This window comes from Cibotium barometz, chromosome 60 (assembly GCF_041138505.1).
Source record: "Cibotium barometz isolate CiBa-2024 chromosome 60, ASM4113850v1, whole genome shotgun sequence".
NCBI lineage: Eukaryota > Viridiplantae > Streptophyta > Polypodiopsida > Cyatheales > Cibotiaceae > Cibotium > Cibotium barometz.
Genome location: NC_141105.1, coordinates 29174157 through 29196197, shown reverse-complemented (window position 1 = coordinate 29196197; position 22041 = coordinate 29174157). Strand labels below are relative to the sequence as shown.

The 22041-nt window shown below is 39.7% G+C and overlaps 1 protein-coding gene across 1 annotated transcript in view; it reads left to right on the top strand.

The window, feature by feature from the left end:
- The first annotated feature begins 17244 nt into the window (after nt 1–17244).
- Nucleotides 17245–22041, top strand: part of LOC147605216 (uncharacterized) — a 29829-nt gene continuing 25032 nt past the window's right edge. Inside the window, exons 1-2 of the mRNA XM_086794416.1 lie at nt 17245–17376; nt 18163–18293. Of these exons, the coding sequence (XP_086650542.1) occupies nt 18171–18293 (123 nt within the window). The 5' untranslated portion in view covers nt 17245–17376; nt 18163–18170. The remainder of the gene's footprint in view (nt 17377–18162; nt 18294–22041) is intronic.

Here is a 22041-nt window from a genome sequence, read left to right as displayed (position 1 = left end):
TTTTTGACTTCTTGTTTTTTCTTTTAACTTTGAGATGCTTGGCATTTGATGATTCACATGAGGAAGGCATGATTAAGCTGTTTAAATCAGGGCTTAATTGTTCATTAGCCAAGCATGAGAAACTCACTGTTTTGGGGCGATAAAACTATGGTACATTGGAGCATGAAATTGAGTGACTTAAACAATTAGAGCAAATGCTTCAAGATGATGCCTTAGCAATGGAAGAGGCTGCGTTTGAGGTTTTAAAACACTTGTTTAGGTTTAATACCCAGGCATTTATCTCTATTTTTTAAGGTTTAATACCCAAGCATTAATCTCTATTTAAGCACTGAGCCAAATTGGTTGTCCCCGCCATTCATCACAAAACTAAGCTTGCCAATGTGTTCACCTTGCCCAAAAACCCCTAAGGGTAAAGGGAATTAGGTAATGAAGGAGTGAAGGCAGTCGATTTTAGGGTTCCCCTTAAACAAAAGGTGACTGGCATTTTCTCTCTGCCAGGCTACTACGTGCGTGAGTTTGCCACCATTGATGCTCCACACCTCTTCACCTTTGAGCTGAGAAGAGCCTCCAAGAAGTAGCTTTCTCAATGATTGAGTGTGGGAAAAGAAATAATCACTCCAATGGCAAGGGGTTGTGGACGCGATGACCTAAATGTGAGATGATACTTGGATTATGATTAACCACTAATCATAATTAGTGGAAATGATAAAGTGGGGTTAATGCAAGCGTAAGGGGAGTGAACCTAGCTCTGATAATGTGTTGGAATTAAAAGGCATGAGTAAGATGATATAGAACTCATAGTGGAAGCATGAGTAAGCAAGAAATGGATTATTGCTAATCACATAATCAAATGGACAACATAATGATTCAATGAGATAGGATAATAGTGGTGTACTCTTGCATTATTTGAGTGCCCTTAAATAGGTTGGAGTATAATGGATTAGGTCATGGTTAACCCTTAAGCAAAACCCTAATTATCTCTTAAAGTGAGCACCTCCAATATCTCCAAAATTCCCTAGATTTGGGGGCAAGCTCGAACCATCTCCCACTTGCTCGCCTGGAAGATTCCTTCTTGGATCCTTCTTTGACTATAGTCTACTATTTCTACTAAGGCTATTAGATGTTTAAACCTTATGCCCATGTCCCCAATGTCATATGTAGATGTTTTAGTGTATTATTTCAATAGTTTTTTACCCTACTCATCCTTCGTAGTCTTGGATCTAGATCCTTGGTGTCCTTGCAACTTCCTTAGCCTTCCTTGCACCACGTGTCCTGATAGTTGGAATTCCCAACTCCTCACCAAGGCTATTCTCTAAGCCACTAGACTCTCCATCAACATGAATGCCCCACTAAAATGTTAGGCATACCAAGAGACTCATCAACCTTCTCTTTACCTTTATCTGATGCACTTGCTGAACCTATAGGACTGATTTTCTAACACGGTCCACTCCATGGTCTATCTGTTAGCATATATCATCTCTTGTTAATGGTTATTTTGGTGTCTATGAGTGCCCTTCCCATGCTTATGCACCCCCTATTTTTCCCATATTTTTTCCTATTTTATTAGAACATTGATGTGGGTTGCCCGCCCTTTTTTATGCCTATTTCCCTCTTTTACAAGTCATGTAGGAGTTCTTGAGGGAGTCGGCCAATTCATGTGGAGAGTATATATACCGATCCTCGCCCCTCACTTTTCATCATTGCTTTTGGTCATTTTGGTGAGCACCTTCAACCCTCTACCTATGGAGTCCACTCCTCACCTATGGACTAGTTGTATCCATCTTTTTCTTGAGGATTAGTGCATCAGCATATGTGGCAACGAGCCATCAACCACTTTGTGTTTTGCTTCTTATGCAATGCTTTGGCCCTTGAGCTTTTATGTCTCTGCATTTACTTTATATGCCATTTTTGTGACCTTGTGGTTAACCTTTCTTATAGCCTTGCATTCACGTGTTTAAAAAATTTGCTGCTTCCATTACATTGAAAAAATGCATTGTTATAAAGGGTATTTACATTGGGAAATTCTTTGAATTTCTAACACCCGTTGAAGCCTTTGAGTTTTTATCTTCCATGTTGTTTCATTTGCAGGTCTCTGTGAGACTGTTCAGGGAAATCCATTTTTTATTGATGCACCTTTTCTTGCCTAAGTGTTGGGGCTCACCGCTTTGAAATTTAATGATTTATCTACCTAAGTGCCAGGGTCAATGCTTTGAAATTCATGCTCTTTATGGAAGTTTGGGTTACTTTTTATGAAGTTTTGATGCCCCAATTATTGAAAGCAAGCTTAACTTTCGACACAGTACCATCAAAGGTGAGCACCATGAGTAGAAGAGCTCGCCGCAACACTCATGCAACAAATGACCAACAATGGAATAAGGTTGGGAAGAGATAACACAAGCTAGCTGCATCTATACCCTAGATGTGAGTTGGTGCTAACCACACTAGCTAGCATAGAATGCCCAAACTTGAGAACGAGACAAGGAGGTCTTTAGTGCAAGGTCTTTGGCAACACACACTACATGAGAGTCAGGAATTACGATATGAATCATTGCTATAAGAACCAGCATGCAAGGCAACAGCTACTTGCTTTACCTTCCTAGATGTATCCACCCATGTAAGGGGAAATCTTTGCCTTTGCCAACCCCTCTCTGACTTCCTATCTTCTCAAGTTCAGATCCCTATCGACCCCTTCCTCCAATTCACACATTTGATTAAACATTTTTTGATGAGCAATGGGATCTCCCATCCCCTTGAATTTTGACATGAGTTTAGTAATTTGAATCGGTTTAACCTTGTCATGTTGTCTCGGTGGTGTTACAGTAAATATGACTCCTAGCACAACTTGCACGTGATTTGTGAGAGGAATGACACGTACTTCTTGATGCTCTTGTAATTAATGAGAAATGATGTGTTATTAGAGGTGGAACAATGTGTGATTTAATTAAGGAATTAAGCATATAACTACTTAGTGTCAGAGCCATTTCACATAATTGGCACGTGATTCGTGAGAGAAATGATGTGTATTTCTTGATGTTTGTAATTCTTGAGTAATGACATGTTATTAGAGGAGAAATAGTGTGTGATTTGGCTAAGGAATTGTGCATATAATAACTTAGTATCAAAGCCGTTTCACGCATATTGGCAACCATTTTTGGTAGGTTTTTTTGGGAGTGGTGTGTTGGTTCATTCAAGGCCCTTAATTCCTCTTTAAGGTGATTATTTCTTCCAAGATTTGGCAATGACAGAATTTAGTTTAGTTTCACAAATGACGTTCATAACCACCATGAATCACAAATAATTCTTGTATAGCCAATGCGTAATTTCTACTTAGGCAAAATGTAATAACTTCACATGCTTTGAATTGATGATGTAAAAAGGAAAGATAAAGAACAACTTTTCTGCTTTACAATGATCTTCCAGGCATACTAATTGTTTACACACACACAAAGATTAATTATTTAATTAAGCTACTTAAATTTAAAAAACTTGAAAAATAAAATCTTCAAAATCAATGAAAGAGAAGAGAATGGCTCTAAGAGCCAATCTCCTCTACTCCTTACTATAAGAACACAAGAAGATGCATTTCTGGCTTTTAGTATCTAATTTGGTTCTCTACTAAGCATCTGGAATAACATTTACACTCAAAAAATCTCAAATGTGTAGCTAAAGGTTTAGCTGAGCAGGCTTGTAATTCAGTCGTCCCTTTGACAACCTTTATTGCACTCTTGTTAAGAATATACGCAACCATGTTAGTTGCCTTAGCCAAAAAAAGATATAAAAAGATCTCTACCATCATTACACATACTCCATCTCAGCAGTAGCATGTTTCACTTGTGCAATGTAGGATGCCATTTACTCCAAAGTGTGAGTGGTAGCTTTGTGCCATCGCTTCATGTATTTTTCCTTGCCAAAACCCAAGAACTCATCAAATAATATTTTTTTCTCCTCGTAAAAACTAGTTTGGGTCTTGCCTCAATTTCAACCAATGCTAGCCGTTCTTAAAAATCTAGGACTTTTCCTTAAAAGAATACACCTAAATTTGTTAGTTTCAAAAAATAGGAAGAACCTCCAAGCTCAAGTGTACTCATCTTTCCAAACATCTACGAGCTGAAGAGGAGTGTTGTCCACAACTTCATCTTCATTGAGCTTCTCATGTTGAAAGATGATTTTTGAGACTTTAAATCTTGAGGGATTCAAGGTCTTGAGGGATTCAAGGTCTTGTATTAGCTCTACAACATAGCCCATGCTTCATTCGAGTTCTTTTATTAAAGTTGCTTTTTTGAGATTTTTAACATAAGGGATTCAAGGTCTTGTATTAGCTCTATAACATAGCCCGTGCTTTTGTAACTGTGGAGATATGCTAAACTATGCTCAATACACTATCTTCCACACTAGTGATGCGATGAGTAGAGAGCATATGCATGCCTTCGTCTCTAAGCTTAGACAAGGTCAAATAGTAGGTGGTACAAGGTTGCCTTCTACATCCCTTCTTGGAGGGAGGTGAACATCAACATGATTGTATCCCAAAGCTTATAGAAGAGAGAGAGAGAGAGAGGGTCATAAGACGGGGTGGAATAGGTAGCGAGAGATTGAAAAGGATGGAGAGGATCTAGAGAGAGAAAATAAGGCAAAGGGGGAAAATTGAATATGGGTTCTAAATGGGAGCGGGAGTCGAATGAATGGGATTAGAGAAACCAAGTATGGACTAGGAAGATAGAGAGAAAGATGGGTTAAGAGAGTAGTGAGATCAGGTTTGGGGGGGGATGAGAAAGGTCCCAAATAGATGGGTCCTAGAAAATGATGATAGAGACTAAGAAGAGAGAGGATGGACAAGAGTAGAGAGACAAAAGACGGGGTTGTGGAGATGGGTTGGAGGGAGAATCAATGTGAAAACCTGTATCCTCATAAATGCTTCTCATCACAACTCGATCAACTTGGTCACTCCACATCACACCTACAATCCACCCACAAAATGATCCCGTGTTCTCATAAACGCTTCTCTCACAACTTGATCAACTATAGCTTAGTCATGACTTGCTGCTCCTCCTTGCATCTGTTGTACCTCCTCGCATTTTTCAAATATAAAATTGGCTTAGTCACCTTAAAACCTTTTATACATGTTCAGGTCCACTCTCTATTAATATATTAGCGCCCAGCATGCGCTAATATATTAATAGAGTAACCTTGGTCTAAGGTAAGGTTACCTTTATATAAAAAAACACATCACGTCTTAGCGCATATCTCTCTCAACTCATCTCTCTCTCTCAAGCGCAGATCTCAAAACTGCGCCTCTCTCTCTCTCTCTCTCTCTCTCTCTCTCTCTCTCTCTCTTTGGAGGCCACTGCCTTGAATCGCTTCAGCTTGCAGTCCACCTTTTATATACATCGTGAGGTGGTTATGAAGAAGCATCTAGAAACATCTTTAAAATTCTATTATTTTTAAAAAATCACATCACACGTAAGCCTTAAGTCCTAAGGCTTTCATTTCTATTCAACCTACTCCTAAGGTTTTACTAAGGTTTTACTACTAAGCCTTAAGTCCTAAGGCTTTCATTTCTATTCAACCTACTCCTAAGGTTTTACTACTACAACTAATTATTAATTAATGTGAAACAAAATTTGGGACCCATATTAGTGAAACTTACTTTGAAAACATTTTATAGTGATACTTAATACCTTTTTCAGTGATACTTACTTTGAAAACCTCTTGAAAATAACAAATTAAATCCTCTTGCAACTATGGACCAGCTCCATAAATCCTCTTGCAACTATGGACCAGCTCCATAAATCCATCGTCCTTCTATAAAACTACTACTACAAGCTCGCCGAGGTACTCGATTCTTGTTTTTTTTTTACATTTTCTACACTCAATAAATTAAGAGCCTGCTTACAATATAATAAATTAAGAGCCTGCTTACAATACAATAAATTAAGAGCCTACTTACAATACAATAAATTAAGAGCCTGCTTACAATACAATTCAACTGTTGAAATGCATTCAATCAGTAGTTCTCGCCTGCTTTCGTAATAGCTTAGGATCACAATACATACTAGCACTACGTGATGTGCCTAGTTTTCAATCAACAAGTTCATGCCGGTTTTCTTCATTCATATTTTTTCCTTATGATATCTGGCCTAACCTTTAACACCATTAACATACCTTAAGAATTAACAAGTTAATTAATGTGTTAACAATCCTAAAATGGGATTGATCATGGTGATAGACAATGATTAAGCAACATAATTAAGGTGGATTAAATCACACTAAAAACTCCATGAGAGGAGAGAGAGAGAGAGAGATTGCACACTCAACACGATCTCTTCTATTGCATATCTCAAGTGAACCATACAATGATATAGGCTTTCTAGCCTTATCCCACTTTACACATCATCATCCATGTGGCACCTCCTTTTCCACTCTTTTGGTCAACACTCACACACCATTCAATATTACATGTGGCATCCCTATCTTGCCACAATATCTTGCACCTTTAGGGTGCTTTCCCACATACACACAACACTGCGATTACATCTCTCAACACCCCCTCTTAATCAAGGTGTTCCACAACTCACCCATCACCCGTATCAATGTAGCATTGCACAACCACAATCGCTACCTCTCAACACTCCCCCTCAATGATACATTGGAGTGTCCATCAACCAAACATGTGTACGCGTGTCTACCATCTTAGACACCAAGTCTGTTTTAAGCCAACTCACTCACAACGGAACCACTGAGTCCGATTTGAACATGGAAGTTCACCACACTAAAAACTCCATGAGAGAGAGAGAGAGAGAGAGAGATTGCACACTCAACACTTGATCTCTTCTATTGCATATCTCAAGTGAACCATACAATGATATAGGCTTTCTAGCCTTATCCCACTTTACACATCATCATCCATGTGGCAACGCCTTTTCCACTCTTTTGGTCAACACTCACACACCATTCAATATTACATGTCGGATTCCTATCTTGCCACTATATCTTGCACCTTTAGGGTGCTTTCCCACATACACACAACACTGCGATTACATCTCTCAACACCCCCTCTTAATCGAGGTGTTCCACAACTCACCCATCACCCATATCAATGTAGCATTGCACAACCGCAATCGCTACCTCTCATCAACACTCTCCCTCAATGATACATTGGAGTGTCCATCAACCAAACATGTGTACGCGTGTCTACCATCTTAGACACCAAGTCTGTTTTAAGCCAACTCACTCACAACGGAACCACTGAGTCCGATTTGAACATGGAAGTTCACCACACTAAAAACTCCATGAGAGAGAGAGAGAGAGAGAGAGATTGCACACTCAACACTTGATCTCTTCTATTGCATATCTCAAGTGAACCATACAATGATATAGGCTTTCTAGCCTTATCCCACTTTACACATCATCATCCATGTGGCAACGCCTTTTCCACTCTTTTGGTCAACACTCACACACCATTCAATATTACATGTCGGATTCCTATCTTGCCACTATATCTTGCACCTTTAGGGTGCTTTCCCACATACACACAACACTGCGATTACATCTCTCAACACCCCCTCTTAATCGAGGTGTTCCACAACTCACCCATCACCCATATCAATGTAGCATTGCACAACCGCAATCGCTACCTCTCATCAACACTCTCCCTCAATGATACATTGGAGTGTCCATCAACCAAACATATGTGCGCGTGTCTACCAAGTCTGTTTTGAGCCAACTCACTCACAGCAAAACCACTGAGTGTGAACATGGAAGTTTAGGTGGGAACCAACCCATGCGCATGCACCTCACACGTGCATCGCTCATGCACACACATCATGCAACAATCATTTCGAGCTTCTAGGTGAGCTCGGGCAGGGCAACCCTCATACCATGGGTGGTTACAAAACAAATCCTTGTTTTGAGCTTCAAGCTCGAGTACGGTTACCCTTCTCATTCATGGGTGAAAAAAAACAAATACAGTGAACCCAAGTGTGTGTAATCAATTTCAAAGTTTATGCTTCTTAAAAAGCATGTGAACAAGGCTTTAAGTGTTTACAAGAGTGTGTGTGAAACCACCATTAAAACTTTAATAAGAACCAAAAAAATAACACAATTAGTTTTGTTTTTTTTTATAACAACATGCCAAATCACATCATTGTAGTTGCATAGCAGTGAGCACTAAGTCTTCTCTGTTAGGCGCCAAACCAGACCATGTGGGAATCTGCAATTACGGGACCAGGCTGAGTCGTCTTCATCACACTAGGACCTGCCTTTGTGGCAGGTCATCTTCTCCATGGTTCTCCCTACTCTAAGCTTGCATGGAAACCTTGCTAAAACCAATGACCATTGCTCATGCTATTGCTTCTCTGCAATTGTAATGATGTCGTTGTGCTACCTGCTTTCACTGTGCCTACTATCCTTTCTCTCTCTGCTGCTTTGTCACCCGAGGTCATCACAGTAGCCGCCTTGCCTTGGCGTTAGTCAGCCTGCTAGAGGCAGAAGGTGCACGATATCTGATGACACCTTAGGAGTTGTATTGTAGCATCTTTGTAGTTTTGGTTGCTCGGGGTATACTTTTGTCCTTTTTGGAGGAAAACTCTGCAGCGATTCTTGCCCCTTATGATCCACAATCTGTTGTTGCTTCTTGCTCACTTTCGAAGAAGCTTTTCCATCTCTCTCTCTCTCTCTCGGTTTTCTAAACTTTTGCACCTCCCTTTTGAGGTCTCCTTGACCAGCAACATGGATGCCTCTATGAGTTGTGAAATTTGCTTGTTCTATCCTTAACAAGCATTCTTCAAGGGTGCTCTCTCTCAAGTGGTTTCTCTTGAAACCATAGGTGCCAAAATAGAATGAATGGCTTCATTGGCCTCTACAATTTTGCTCAAATCTATGAGCAAACTCAACAAGCATCACCCCCTCTCGTGTGCCCAATCATGGGCTCTTTTCTCAGCCCATAACTCCTTATCTTATCCCTCATTTGGATAAGATTGCACCTCCTTACTCTCTTTGCCCACCATTTGCAAAGAACATTGGGATTCTTCCATCCCATCAAGCAACCCTTCACACTTGAGCAAATCCATGCTCAACCAAAACTGAAATGAGGCAAAACAAATCACAAAATACCTTTGAACTCCTCTCTCAAATGAACAATAATAGAGTGTCCACTCTTTTGGTCAACACTCACACACCATTCAATATTACACGTGACATTCCTATCTTGCCACAATATTTTGCACCTTCAGGGTGCTTTCCCACATACACACAACACCACGATTACATCTCTCAACATAATGTACTAGTTGTTCACTAGCACTGAACTGGTTTCATTGTGAGGGTCTCATATTTAATTAATTTTGTGATTGTCTCCTATTCACTCTTAGTGTAAAGTTCCAATTAAAGTTAAAGGTTTTATTGGTAAGGTGTATGTAAATAGGACACCAAAATCTTTTCTTCGTTTAATTAAAAAAGTCTCACATTTGGAATTATTTAAATTATAACAACTTTTGAAATTAAAGTTTACAATATTAGTTTTAGCAAAGACGAAAGAAAATTAAATTCAACAAAGATTATAGTACACATTTTTTAGATATGTATTATATATTATGTACAGATGTTCTTACACCAAAGCCCAAAAAGCAATGTCTGATGGATGGAATACATCACATTATGTAAAAACCACCTCCTTACCTTTTCGGCTAGATAGAAAAAGTAGAAAATCATAAGACTTGACAATAGGCTTTGCTAAGTGGATTTTGCCCACACCGATGGTAATAGAGACTTCGAGGATTTTCGTTTGGTGGATTTTGCCCACATTGATGGTAATAGAGACTTCGAGGATTTTTCTAGGTGGATTTTGCCCATACTGATGGTAATAGAGACTTTGAGGATTTTTGTCTTCATAGTATTCTTAACACTTGGGGCGGATGCTAATGACCTGGCCCTATTCTTACGGAACGCAAATTACAAAGCTACTCTATTGGGAATATTATCAATACGTGGTGAAAAAGCATGTGACATTCTCACGGGTTGTAGCATTTGTAATACTAGCTAGAGGATGCCTAGCACGGTTAGGAGCAGACATACCAGCACACAGAAAAAGACACACATAGACACAAAGCAACACACATAGAAACACAACACCCTACCAATAGATAGAAAGCAAGACGACACCCAACACCCTAGTAATGATAGAAAGCAACATACATAGAAACATGAAAATTGGCACCCCATCAACATGGCAATCGGCACCCTAGCAATAGACAGAAAGCAAGATGGTAACAAGCAAGATGACTGATACAGAACTGCACAGAGATGAAGCACAAACATACAACAAAACCAGATCTAGATTTATAAAGGAGCCCACCCACACAACAAGCACAACACCCTAATAAACTAGAACACAAAGATGAAGCACATACATACAACATCACATGTTACCTTCATGCAATCCTACCAAACCATATAGAGGCCCAATGAGCACGAGCAAGACGTAACAGTGAACCATTAACACTTGCCCACATGCAAGGTGGCGCCTCGAAAAGAGGAGCACACTCCCCCTCATTTATGGCTCATTCCCCCTTCCATCACCAACAATGTAACCAGCTACCACAAGGATATAGGCCAACCCATCATGACCCAAAATGCAACCCTGCTCCCCTCACAGCTAGAATATAGAAGCAATGGAACAACAGAAGAAGATACAACAACAACGGGAGAGATATAGGCCAACCCATCATGACTTAGCGTGCAACCCTACACCCCTCATAACCCGAATATAGAAACAACGGAATGATAGAAGAAGATACAACAACCGAAGAGAAATAAAAAAATTGCATGTTACCTTCATGCAACCTGACCGAAGACCACGTGCCATACAAGTTGCCAAGAGAACACGAGTAGACCATACAGAGGCCCCAACGAGCACAAGCACTAGGTAGGTTGAGCATACGCAGACCATACATAGGCCCACATCAGTGAAGCAATGCACATAACTCAATGTAGCACTCTTTTCCAATCCAAAAAGCCCACTAATACACTCTACACGGATGACTTGTTCTAATAAACAAGATCCATGCCACCATTGCCCACACCGATGGTGACAGAGACTTTGGGGATTTTTGTCTTTGAGGGAGTGTTCTTAACACTTGGGTTAGAAACGCAACTTGGGAAGATGCCTCTCCATTGAGTAGAGTAACTATACATAGAAAATCATATGATGCAACAATTGGATCTGTAGAAGTTCCAGTGACATCCTCACGGGCCACTGTAGCATTTATAATATTGGCCAGAGGATGCCTAGCACACTTAGGAGCAGATATACCAACACATAAGAAGTAACACACACAGACACAAATAGACATAAAGCGACACAACATTGGCACCCCAACAAATGACATAGACACAAAGCAATATGATTGACATACACGCACACCCAAATTAACAAATTGCAACAGAGATCAGATATGAAACGAAACACAAACACAATAGATAGAAAAAAAAGTAAGACCCAAATAAAGTTATAAAAGCACCCACCCACCCACATTGTGATCATGATACCATAGCCCAAATGAAGTTATAAAAGCACCCACCCACACAATGATCACGATACCAGAGCCCAAATGTTTATCTTTTAATCACTATAAGCAATATTCACTCGTAAAAAGGATGATCTTGATTGTTTAGTTAAAAGGTCTATTATAACTTCTAAGGGTATTTTGTTTGGGTGTGTGAACATGTTGTCAATTGCAAGTGGGTTTATCTCATGAACAAGTAACAAGGAGAGTGTGAAGATATCTCATGAACAAGTAACAAGGAGAGTGTGAAGATATCCTCTTTTTGATATCAAAGTTCACAATTTCTTTTCTATATTTTATCTATTGTTCCAATGTTATTTTCTATTATTAGGTAATCCTAGCTATCTATTGTTCCAATATTTTGATAATTATGGTGGCAAGGGGCAAGCTCTAACCACATCCTCCCCATCCTATTGTATATAAGTGAGTTAAGAGAATTCAATTAGGCATCATGTTAATGTTAACAAACAATGGATGCATACCCCCCATTGTATACAATGGATGCACACTCGCCATTATAAACAAGTGCGTTTTTGCTCAAATGATATATTTTCTGCCCGTTTTCCAAATTTTGCAACATGTATTCTTCTTCTCTTCTCTCTTATCACATTGTAAACCTTTGATCATGGATGCAGACCCCCATTATAGACAAGTGAGTTTTTGCCCAAGTGATATATTTTTAACCCATTTCCCAAATTTTGCAACATGTATTCTTCTTCTCTTCTCTCTTCTCTCAACATCTTCCATGCAATAACGAGGGGGAGTGGGCTCCTCCTTTTGAGGCGCCACCCTACATGTCATGGGTGCCTGTGGTTCGCTTGGCCTATCTTTCGTGCTCATGCTCGTATGGCTCCCTCAGCCTAAGCCATCTACTGCTAATGTTCAGTTGGGTTACATGCTATTGGTCATGGTCTTCGGTTGGGTTGCATGAAGGTAACATGCGGCTTTCTCTCTCTTCCATTGGTTGTATCTTCTCTATCTTCAATTTTCATATGTTATAGTTATGAGGGGAAAGGGGTTACATGCTACTACTCATGGTCATTTAGCATTGATGGGTTGGTATCTAGTACCATGCTTGTTGGGCCTGTTGTTCATTGTGCCTATGTACCCTTGTGCTTGTGCTCATCTCATTAAGTGTATGTGGTTTGCTTGGCCTATGTTCTCATGTTGTTGGCGATGGGGGAGGAGTGGGCTATAACAAGGGGGAGTGGGCTCCTCTTTTCAAGGCACCACCTTCATGTCATGGGTGTCATGCTCATGCTCGCTTAGCCTCTTTCCCTTGACATAGGGCATGGTGCAAGTGTTTAGTCTAGTTGCATGCTACTGCTCATGGTCTTCATTCGGGTTGCATGAAGGTAGCATGTGGTTTTTTTCTCTCCCGTTGTTGCATCTTCCTATTTTTTTCTATCTTGCTCTTGTATCTTCTCTATCTTACTATTGTTATATGTTCTAGTTTATGGAGTTGCATGCTCGTGGTCATATAGTCTTGGTTCAAATGATAAGATGGAGATTAGTATGAACAAATATCAAAGTTAAATTCTGATGGACTTATATTTAACATCAACGTACCTTGGCAAGTGTTACAATAGTGACAAAACTACTAGATGTGCAACCCTCGTCGTGCCATTTATAAAAGAGGATGTGCAATCTTGTGATTTTGGTAGTGGGATAAGGTGATCAATATTGCTTATTATCCCAACTCAAAACTTTGACTCATGTGAAAGATCACTCGTCAAACACGTACCCTTAAAAGAGATTATCGAAACTATAACATCTTAAGCATTGTGAATAGTCTTGATAACACAAAAGGAGGTATTATAAACCCTCTTATCATCCTCATGTGAATGAGCAAATGTCACCTCACCCTTCTCAAGGGACTCAAACCTCAGTCTTACAAGCTAGGGATTGTTCACATGGATGTTAAAAACAATCATTGTTGGTGTGGTAGTGTAGTGGCTTGCTAGTGGGGTTTTGAACCAACCCTCTACAATAATTAGTTCAGAATACCACTAGTTGTATAGTAAAAAGTTTGACGTGTTGAACCATTCTCTCTTTTGCATAATATGCCACCTCTTACACATGCTTTTCATTGTGTCCTTTTTCATTCATCACCACTAATGGCCAACCACTTCACATGGCCAACCACTTCACATGGTGGGAACTAGTAAGCAAACACCACTAATGGCCAACCACTTCACATGGTGGGAACTAGTAAGGAAACACTACTAGAACCATAGAGGCAATGAAGGGAATTGACTTTACCATCCCTATCTACACCCTTGCTGCTCATTGCCAATGCATAATGAAGACAAGGATACACTACATGTTAGAGCAACTATTAGAATGGAGTTTGAGAGTCCCCATGTGGTGGGTTCGAATCTCCTTGTGCAAGTGATGGCACTTGTGTGTGGGTGATAACATGTGTACTTTCTACTTTCTACTTTCAAGACAAGGTTACAATCTATTTATGTCTCATTCTTGATAATATAAAATATGCAATTGATTTATGCATACTTTGCATAAATATGCAATTGATTTATGCATACTTTGCATTTGCATGTGTGCACACAAGGTGTACTTTCTACTTTCTACTTTCAAGACAAGGTTACAATCTATTTATGTCTCATTCTTGATAATATAAAATATGCAATTGATTTATGCATACTTTGCATTTGCATGTGTGCACACAATGCACATATGTATATTGTACACACAATTGTGCCCAAAAGCATGTTCACACACCTAAACACAATACCCTTAGAAGTTATAATAGACCTTTCAACTAAACACTTGTGAAATCATACTTTTTAAAGAGTGAATATTGCTTATAGTGATTATAAAAGTAATTCTCTAAACATGGAATGATAAGATGGAGATTAGTATGAACAAGTATCAAGGGTGACTTATATTTGACATCAACACTCGTGAGATCATACTTTTTAAGAGTGAATTCTAATGGACTTATATTTGATATCAACACTCGTGAGATCATACTTTTTAAAGAGTGAATATTGCTTATAGTGATTATAAAAGCAATTCTCTATAAACATGAAATGATAATATGGAGGTTAGTATGAACAAGTATCAAGGGTGAATTCTAATGGACTTATATTTGACATCAACTTTGTTTGGCAAGTGTTACAATAGTAACAAAACTCATAGTTGGGCAACCCTCATGTCATTTATAAAATTGGATGTGCAATCTTATGATTTTGATAGTGGGATGAGGCGATCAATATTGCTTATTATCCTAACTCAAAACTTTGTCTCATGTCAAATATGTACCCTTAAAGAGATTATAAAAAATACAATGTCGCAAACATTGAATACTCTTGATAACACAAAAGAAGGTATTACAAACCCTCTATCATCCCACAAAGAACCCCTCATGTGAATGAACAGATGTCACCTCACCCTTCTTAAGAGTTGCAAACCTCACTCTTTACACCTTAGGGCTGGATGCTCAAAACAACCATTGTTGGGTGGTAGTGTAGTGGCTTGCTAGTGGGATTGTGAACCAACGCTTGCAACAATTAGTTCCTAATACCACTAGTTGTACAGTGAAAAGTTTGGTGTGTCAAACCAATATCTGTTTTGCATACTACTATGCTTCCTCTTGCATGCGCTTTTCATTGTGTCATTTTCCATTCATCAATCAACAATGGCCAACCACTTCACATGGTAGGAGCTGACTATGAGCTAGCAAGGAAACACAACTAGAACTATAAAGGCAATGAAGGGCATTGACTTTACCATCCCTATCTACACCCTTGCTCATGACCAATGCTCAATGATCGATTATGTGTTAGTGTAGTAGTTAGAATGGAGTTCAAGAGTCCCTAAGTTGTGGGTTCAAATCTACATGTGGGAGCGATGGCACTTGTGTGTGTGGGTGATAACATGTGTACTTTCTACTTTCAAATTTTACTTTCAAGCCGAGATTTTTTTAAATGAAGAGAAGGATATAAGGAGAATCTAGTATCTGTTTATGTCTCATCCTCGACAATATACAATATACAATATGTAATTGATTTATGCATGTGTATGTCTCTCTACATTTGCATGTGTGCTCACAACACACATATGTATATTGTACATAAAATTATGCACAAGAACATGTTTACACACCCAAATACAATACCCTTAAAAGTTATAATAGACCTTTCAACTGAACACTCAAGATCATACTTTTTACGAGTGAATATTGCAAACAATTATCTATAAACATGGAATGATAAGGTGGAGATTAATATGAAAAAGTATAAAGGATGGATCCTAATGTACTTATATTTGACATCAACTTCCTTTGGCAAGTGTTACAATAGTAACAAAACTACTAGATGTGCAACCCTCGTGCCATTTATAAAAGAGGATGTGTACTCTTGTGATTTTAGTAGTGGGATAAGGTGATCAATATTGCTTATTATCCCAACTCAAAACTTTGTCTCATGTGAAAGATCACTCATCAAACAAGTTAAAGAGATTATTCATTGAATACTCTTGATAACATAAAGAGATTATTCATTGAATACTCTTGATAACATAAAAGGAGGTATTACAAACCCTCTATAATCCCACAAAGAACTCCTCATGTGAATGAACAAATGTCATCTCACCCTTCTTAAGAGATGCAAACCTCAGTCTTTACACACTAGGGCTTGTTCACATGGATGTTCAAAACAACCATTGTTGGTGGTAGTGTAGTGGCTTGCTGGTGGGATTTTGAACCAACCCTTTGCAACAATTAGTTTTGAATACCACTAGTTGTATAAAAAAAGTTTGACTTGTCAAACCATTCTCTCTTTTGCATACTATGCCTCCTCTTGCATACGCTTTTCATTGTGTCGTTTTTCATTCATCACCACCAATGGCCAACCACTTCACATGGTGGGAACTGACTATGAGCTAGCAAGAAAACACTAAAGGCAATGAAGGGTATTGACTTTACCATCCCTATCTACACCCTTACTCATGATCATGACCAATGCTTAATGAAGACAAGGATACAAGGAGAATCTAGTATCCGTTTATGTCTCATCCTTGACAATATACAATATGCAATTGATTTATGCACGTGTATGTCACTATGCATTTGCATGCGTGCACACAACACACGTATGTTTGTTGTATACACAGTTGTGCCCAAGAGCATACATGCACACACGCTCATGGTCAAGTACATAAAGTACTTTGCTTTTCTTTTTTTGAGGTTCATTTAATTTAAACTAGTTGGGAACCCGTGCTTCGCACATCTTTTGAGGCTTCCAAAATCAAATTCTACCCAAACCTCCTCCTCCTTTTCCCGAACCTCCAAATTCTTCCACAGGGTAGCTTTGTGAAACTCTTCCTTAAGATAATATAGAGAAGAGAAGAGATGCACAGGAAGCCAAAAGAGGGGAACTTGCACCCAAGCATTGTTAGGAGTCTCTAGCCTGTGGGGCTCTCCCAACCCAAAAACAAAGAAAAAAACACTACACTAAGTGAACAAAATTTTACTAGTTTCAAAAAAGACAAAATTTTACTAATCAAGCTTCCACCTCAAAGGTTGGAGCTAATTAATTAATAGCAAAAAGAAATTTGAGACCCAAATTTGAACCCGTCCCAGTGTAGGGCCCACCTCCAAAAAGACAAAATTGGATGAGTGAAACTAACTTTAAGAATTAATGATTAACCCATGTGAAAGCAATAAGGAAATAAAAGAAAATTGACAGAGAGGAAGCCTTCAGGAGTACATGTTTTTCTTTATTCTGGTTTCCCGTAGAGGATTATCAAACGTTGGAGCACCTAGGACTGGGTTTGGAGAATCAGCTACCTGCCGGTAAGGGTTTTGGTGCTTTTTTTTTTTTCGTTTGCCAGGTCCGATACGTTTGTGCAGGTTATGGTACAGATTAGGGTTTTCTAGGTGTTCAGTGGTTTTCTAGGTTTGCCGCTACGGTTAGGGTTTTGCAGGCATTCTGGTTACAGATGCATTTCTTGGGTACAGTGTTATGTTTTTGTTTCAGTTCAGGTTAGATGGGGAGCATGGAGTTCTCTCTCCGTGCAAGCTAGTTTTGAGAGAGTACTTCTAGTGTTTTTGGCTCTGATCATTAGAGTCACATGCCATTTTCTTCAAGTAAGGCAGGCCATTATGAACCTAGCAAGTTGCTAGCAAACTTAGGAGGCTTTTACATAGGTGGTCTCATCTCAGCGCGATTGAAATGCACCGTGGTCTATGAGTACCACAAGTAGGGATGCCGAGAGCTCGCGAGTCCATTCTATGCAGTTGATGTGGACCTCCCTCGTGAACTGAAAGCAAACAGCCGAATTGCACACCAACCGCTTTGTGAGATTATGTCTGTCTACAGCTGCCATTTGGCTAGGGCGAGCTTTTGTGATTGTTTTTAAAAGCTCTAACTGAACTATCTATGAAGGCACAATATTTTTTTCAGCTTGGGAAAGAATGCACAAGCTGATGGCCCTGTGAAAGGACGCATACAGAACTTTCTCGTGGCCATTTTGCCTGGCAAACACTAAACGCGAACAAAATTTTCGGGCTTGGGTTTGTGTAGGGTTGAATGCTAGTCTTGAGACTTGCTTCACCTCACACACTTTCTTGAATGTGCAGACGAAGATATGGACGATGCCAAATCTTCCCGGAAACGAAAGAGAATCACCGATCTGTCCGTCGATCTCACGGGCACTAAATTTGGACAGTTGCGGCGAGTGCTTCAGGAGTTGCGGCCTTATGTACTCGAGGTAATGTAAGCTATTATAATTATTATGTGCATAGCGCGATTGTATCAACAAGCGGTTGTTGCGTAGACAGGTGCAACGTAGTCATATCATTGGACAACTTTATGCACATACATTCGTTACAAACACGTGTGTGCGCGCATACATACACGGGGCCTCCTTGTGGTCCACTAGTTCTGCCATCACGCAGGAAAATACAGCCATGAGAAACAAAACCAATGAGATTGTGAATCAGCAAGATATCCTTTTTCAAAACCCTTCTGTTCCCTTGACTCTACCTTAATCAAGTAGGCAACACGCTCCGGATGCTCCTCGAAATATCCTAGACTGTGATACCAACTTTTAGACCACTAGTGCAATGAATGTGTGAACAGAAAGATGTTGAACAACGAAATATTTGCAACATACAAACATTCACAAGTATCCTACTCTAAGCTTTGTATTAGTTAAGAACAATCACAATAAATTGTCTGAACCACTAAAGTGATCTATTCCTAGAAGATGATCAATCCCAGACGTATGCCCAAGTATTGGGTCCCAAATTACCCACTGAAGGGCCCCCTTCTATTGCTAGGAGTATTTGATTTTATTACTTTGAAGAGAATGACTGTATGACTAACTTGGGACTGTAGATAAGCCAAACACAAGACCTTCGGAAGACCAAGAGTCGGGTTGAACTGTACATTGCTGTAGAAGCACCAATGATGTCCAATTTCAAGGAGATGGTTTGTTTTGGGACTGTTCTAGGCTGTGAATATGTAATATGAATGAATGAACATGCTATGTTTACCTTCACCTTGATGATTGGAGCAAACGATGAAGTGGATGTATGCTGAAAACCATGGTTGTCTCCGTACGTCATATCCTACGGAATACAGTACGGACTCGTACGGAATTTTTCGAGGAATTTTTCGAGGAATTTTTTTGCAAAAAAAATTATTGTTTTTGGGAGTAATGGTCTTGTTTTTGCTTGACTATGGTTGTTTGAGCTTTCCTCTGTACTATGATGCTTTTCTTCTTTTTAAAATACTCCATATCTCGGAATTGGAAATACGTAAGTTTATAAGTAATTTTTTAAAACACATGATGAGGTTTCAATAGTTCTTCCTCCGCTCTTGCAAATGAGGACGCTTCGATTGCCTTGTCATAGGAGCTTAGAGAGCACGAGTTTGATGAGGAGGGCAACATCCTTAGCGAGGGTGATTTCTGCAAGCGCTCCGATAGGCACTCTTTTGATGGAGATGATTCTAGCGAGAGCTCTGATTTTGATAGTGATCACTTCTCCATCTAGATTCTAGCCCCAACTCTCTAGCCTCCCTTTTTTGTGCACCACTTTTTATACTTACTACTATGGCTATATACGCCTAGAACGCCTTGCATTGTATGACTTAGGCTTTAGCCTAACATCTATGTATGTTTTCAACTTGGTTTTAATAGAATTTTGGTTTGAGTCATGTGACAACTGGTCTTCTCTTTGAAATTGAAAATACTAAAGTTTGTAAGTATTTTTTAAAAAGACCCTACGATAAGATTTTTTTTTTTTTAAAATCATATCGTATTTTTCCGTACGGTATCGTACCTGACAGTTATGCTGAAAACTGCTGAAGGGTGAAAACATAAGGGATTGAAGCGCTTTCTCCTTGGTTGAATGCTGATGATGCGTTTTGTGATGATGGATGCTTATATGCTCCAAGCGATGATGCTCCCAAAGGCTGAGGGCTGAATCGCTTTTGCTTCAATGATGAGATGATATGGAATGAAGCAATAGCAATCGATGTGGTCGGCTGGCTACAGAGCTGGCGGATTGCATCAATAATGCTACATGACTTATTATCATGTGATAAATGTTGAAATAATGTGATAAAATGCTAAAATAATGCTAATAAATATAGTAAAAATATGGAATAATGTTGAATAATATTTTAAGACTTCTGCAATGGTCTATATGCAATGTGCATATGGGATGAATGCTATGCAAATGCAGACCGTGATCTGATGCAAATCCTAAGGCTTCTACTGACTCTACATGCATGAATGATTCTCTCCAAGTGGGTTAAGACTGACTGACACTGTAAGGCTGAGGAATGACCTACGTAGCTTGTGCGTGACATATCCTGGACTGAGGATTACAATGGGGCCATGACATACGACATTTTCATATACTAAAGGGTCCTACTGCTGTAGAATGATGCACTGATGATGAGCGATCTTGTCACCATGCACTACAGTGCAGAGTGCATGTGATTGATGACATTCACTCCTACTTAGCTTGGCAGTAGATTCATGGCTTCCAAGCAGTCCGCCAATAATTGGGGGTACTCTTGAAAGAACTCCTCACCTAGGCAAATGGCTTCATAGGTACCTTGATCTTGGAACTTCGTGTAGAATTGACGGAGTCTTCGACTGAAACTATGCTTCCAATAATGAAGAAGGATGTGCTCAAGCTCAATGACTTCTGCTTCGTCAACCACGTTTGGCTGTTGGTCATCTGAAACATTAAGAAATTCTGGTCCAACATATGGTTTTAGCCAAGAAACATGGAAAACATCATGCATCGTTCAATTGTTAGGTAACTTCAAGTTCATGGAGACATCACTTTAACTATAGGAAAAGGTCCAAAACTACAAAGGGCTTTGTCAAGCGGTCTTTAACTGGCTCAATGATTTCGGAGAATGCTTTCGTCGTTTTGTTAGCCAATAGAGATGGAGACACCATTCTCATCAAAAGAGAAGAGAAACAACGACTAAAGGATGCCTCATACGGAGTATGTCCGACACTAGATGAATGAGTATCGTTTAAGATGGCTAATGGAAGAAAATGTTTCCATTTGGACTGCTGGTCATGATAGTACGACTTGAGAATGTCAAAGGTCAATTGGTTATAGATTTCTGTTTGGCCGTCTGTTTGTGGATGGAATGCACTAAACAACTGTAACTTAGTACCAAAGTTCTCGAACAATGCTCTCCAAATATGTGAGGTGATGTAATATGCGGAAGCTTCGGAGAAGAATCGGTAACTTTAATACTCAGAATTCAGCACTCTTTTCGCGACGGAAATTAACGCACAAACTGAAAGGAGAAGTGCAGAAAAGAGAGAGAGAGAGAGAGAGAGAGAGAGAGAGAGAGAGGTGGAGAGGACACAGTATTGGGTCCCAATTACCCTCTGTAGGGCCCCCACCACGGATGGTGTATTTGCTTTATTAGAATGATGAGAAATCTGAAAGAAAATACAGCAATTTGGGACATTAATGCACAACAGGCGGCCAACATTTAATGTCCCATGACTGTGAATATTCAGCAATAAATGCTGAATAAAATTCCATAAAATGCTACGTTTTTTCCTATCAAGCTGAAAGGTGATGCGCCTGCTTCCAGAGGGCTGGGCATAGCTTTTGCCCACAATCCAAGGGCTGGGCAGCCTGTATAGGCTGCCCCATACTTGCCCTACAGCCATGTTAAGGCTATAATCTCCTGGAATTTGCCTTATTCTTGCCCTAGGGCTGTCCTATAGCCCCTCCATGGCTGGTGGGTTCAGCTTGGGCCTTCCTGGCCCTCATGGGGATGGTTCTACACCATTCCCATTCCCACACTAAGATCCGGGGTAGCCCTATGGGCTGGCCCCTTGTCCTAAACACTAACTACTCAGTGATCTGGCATCCAGTACCATACCAGATACACAGAATCACTGACATCATTCTAGAGGGAGACTCAGAGCGCGGACTGGCACTGTTTCATGTGCAAGACAGTGCACA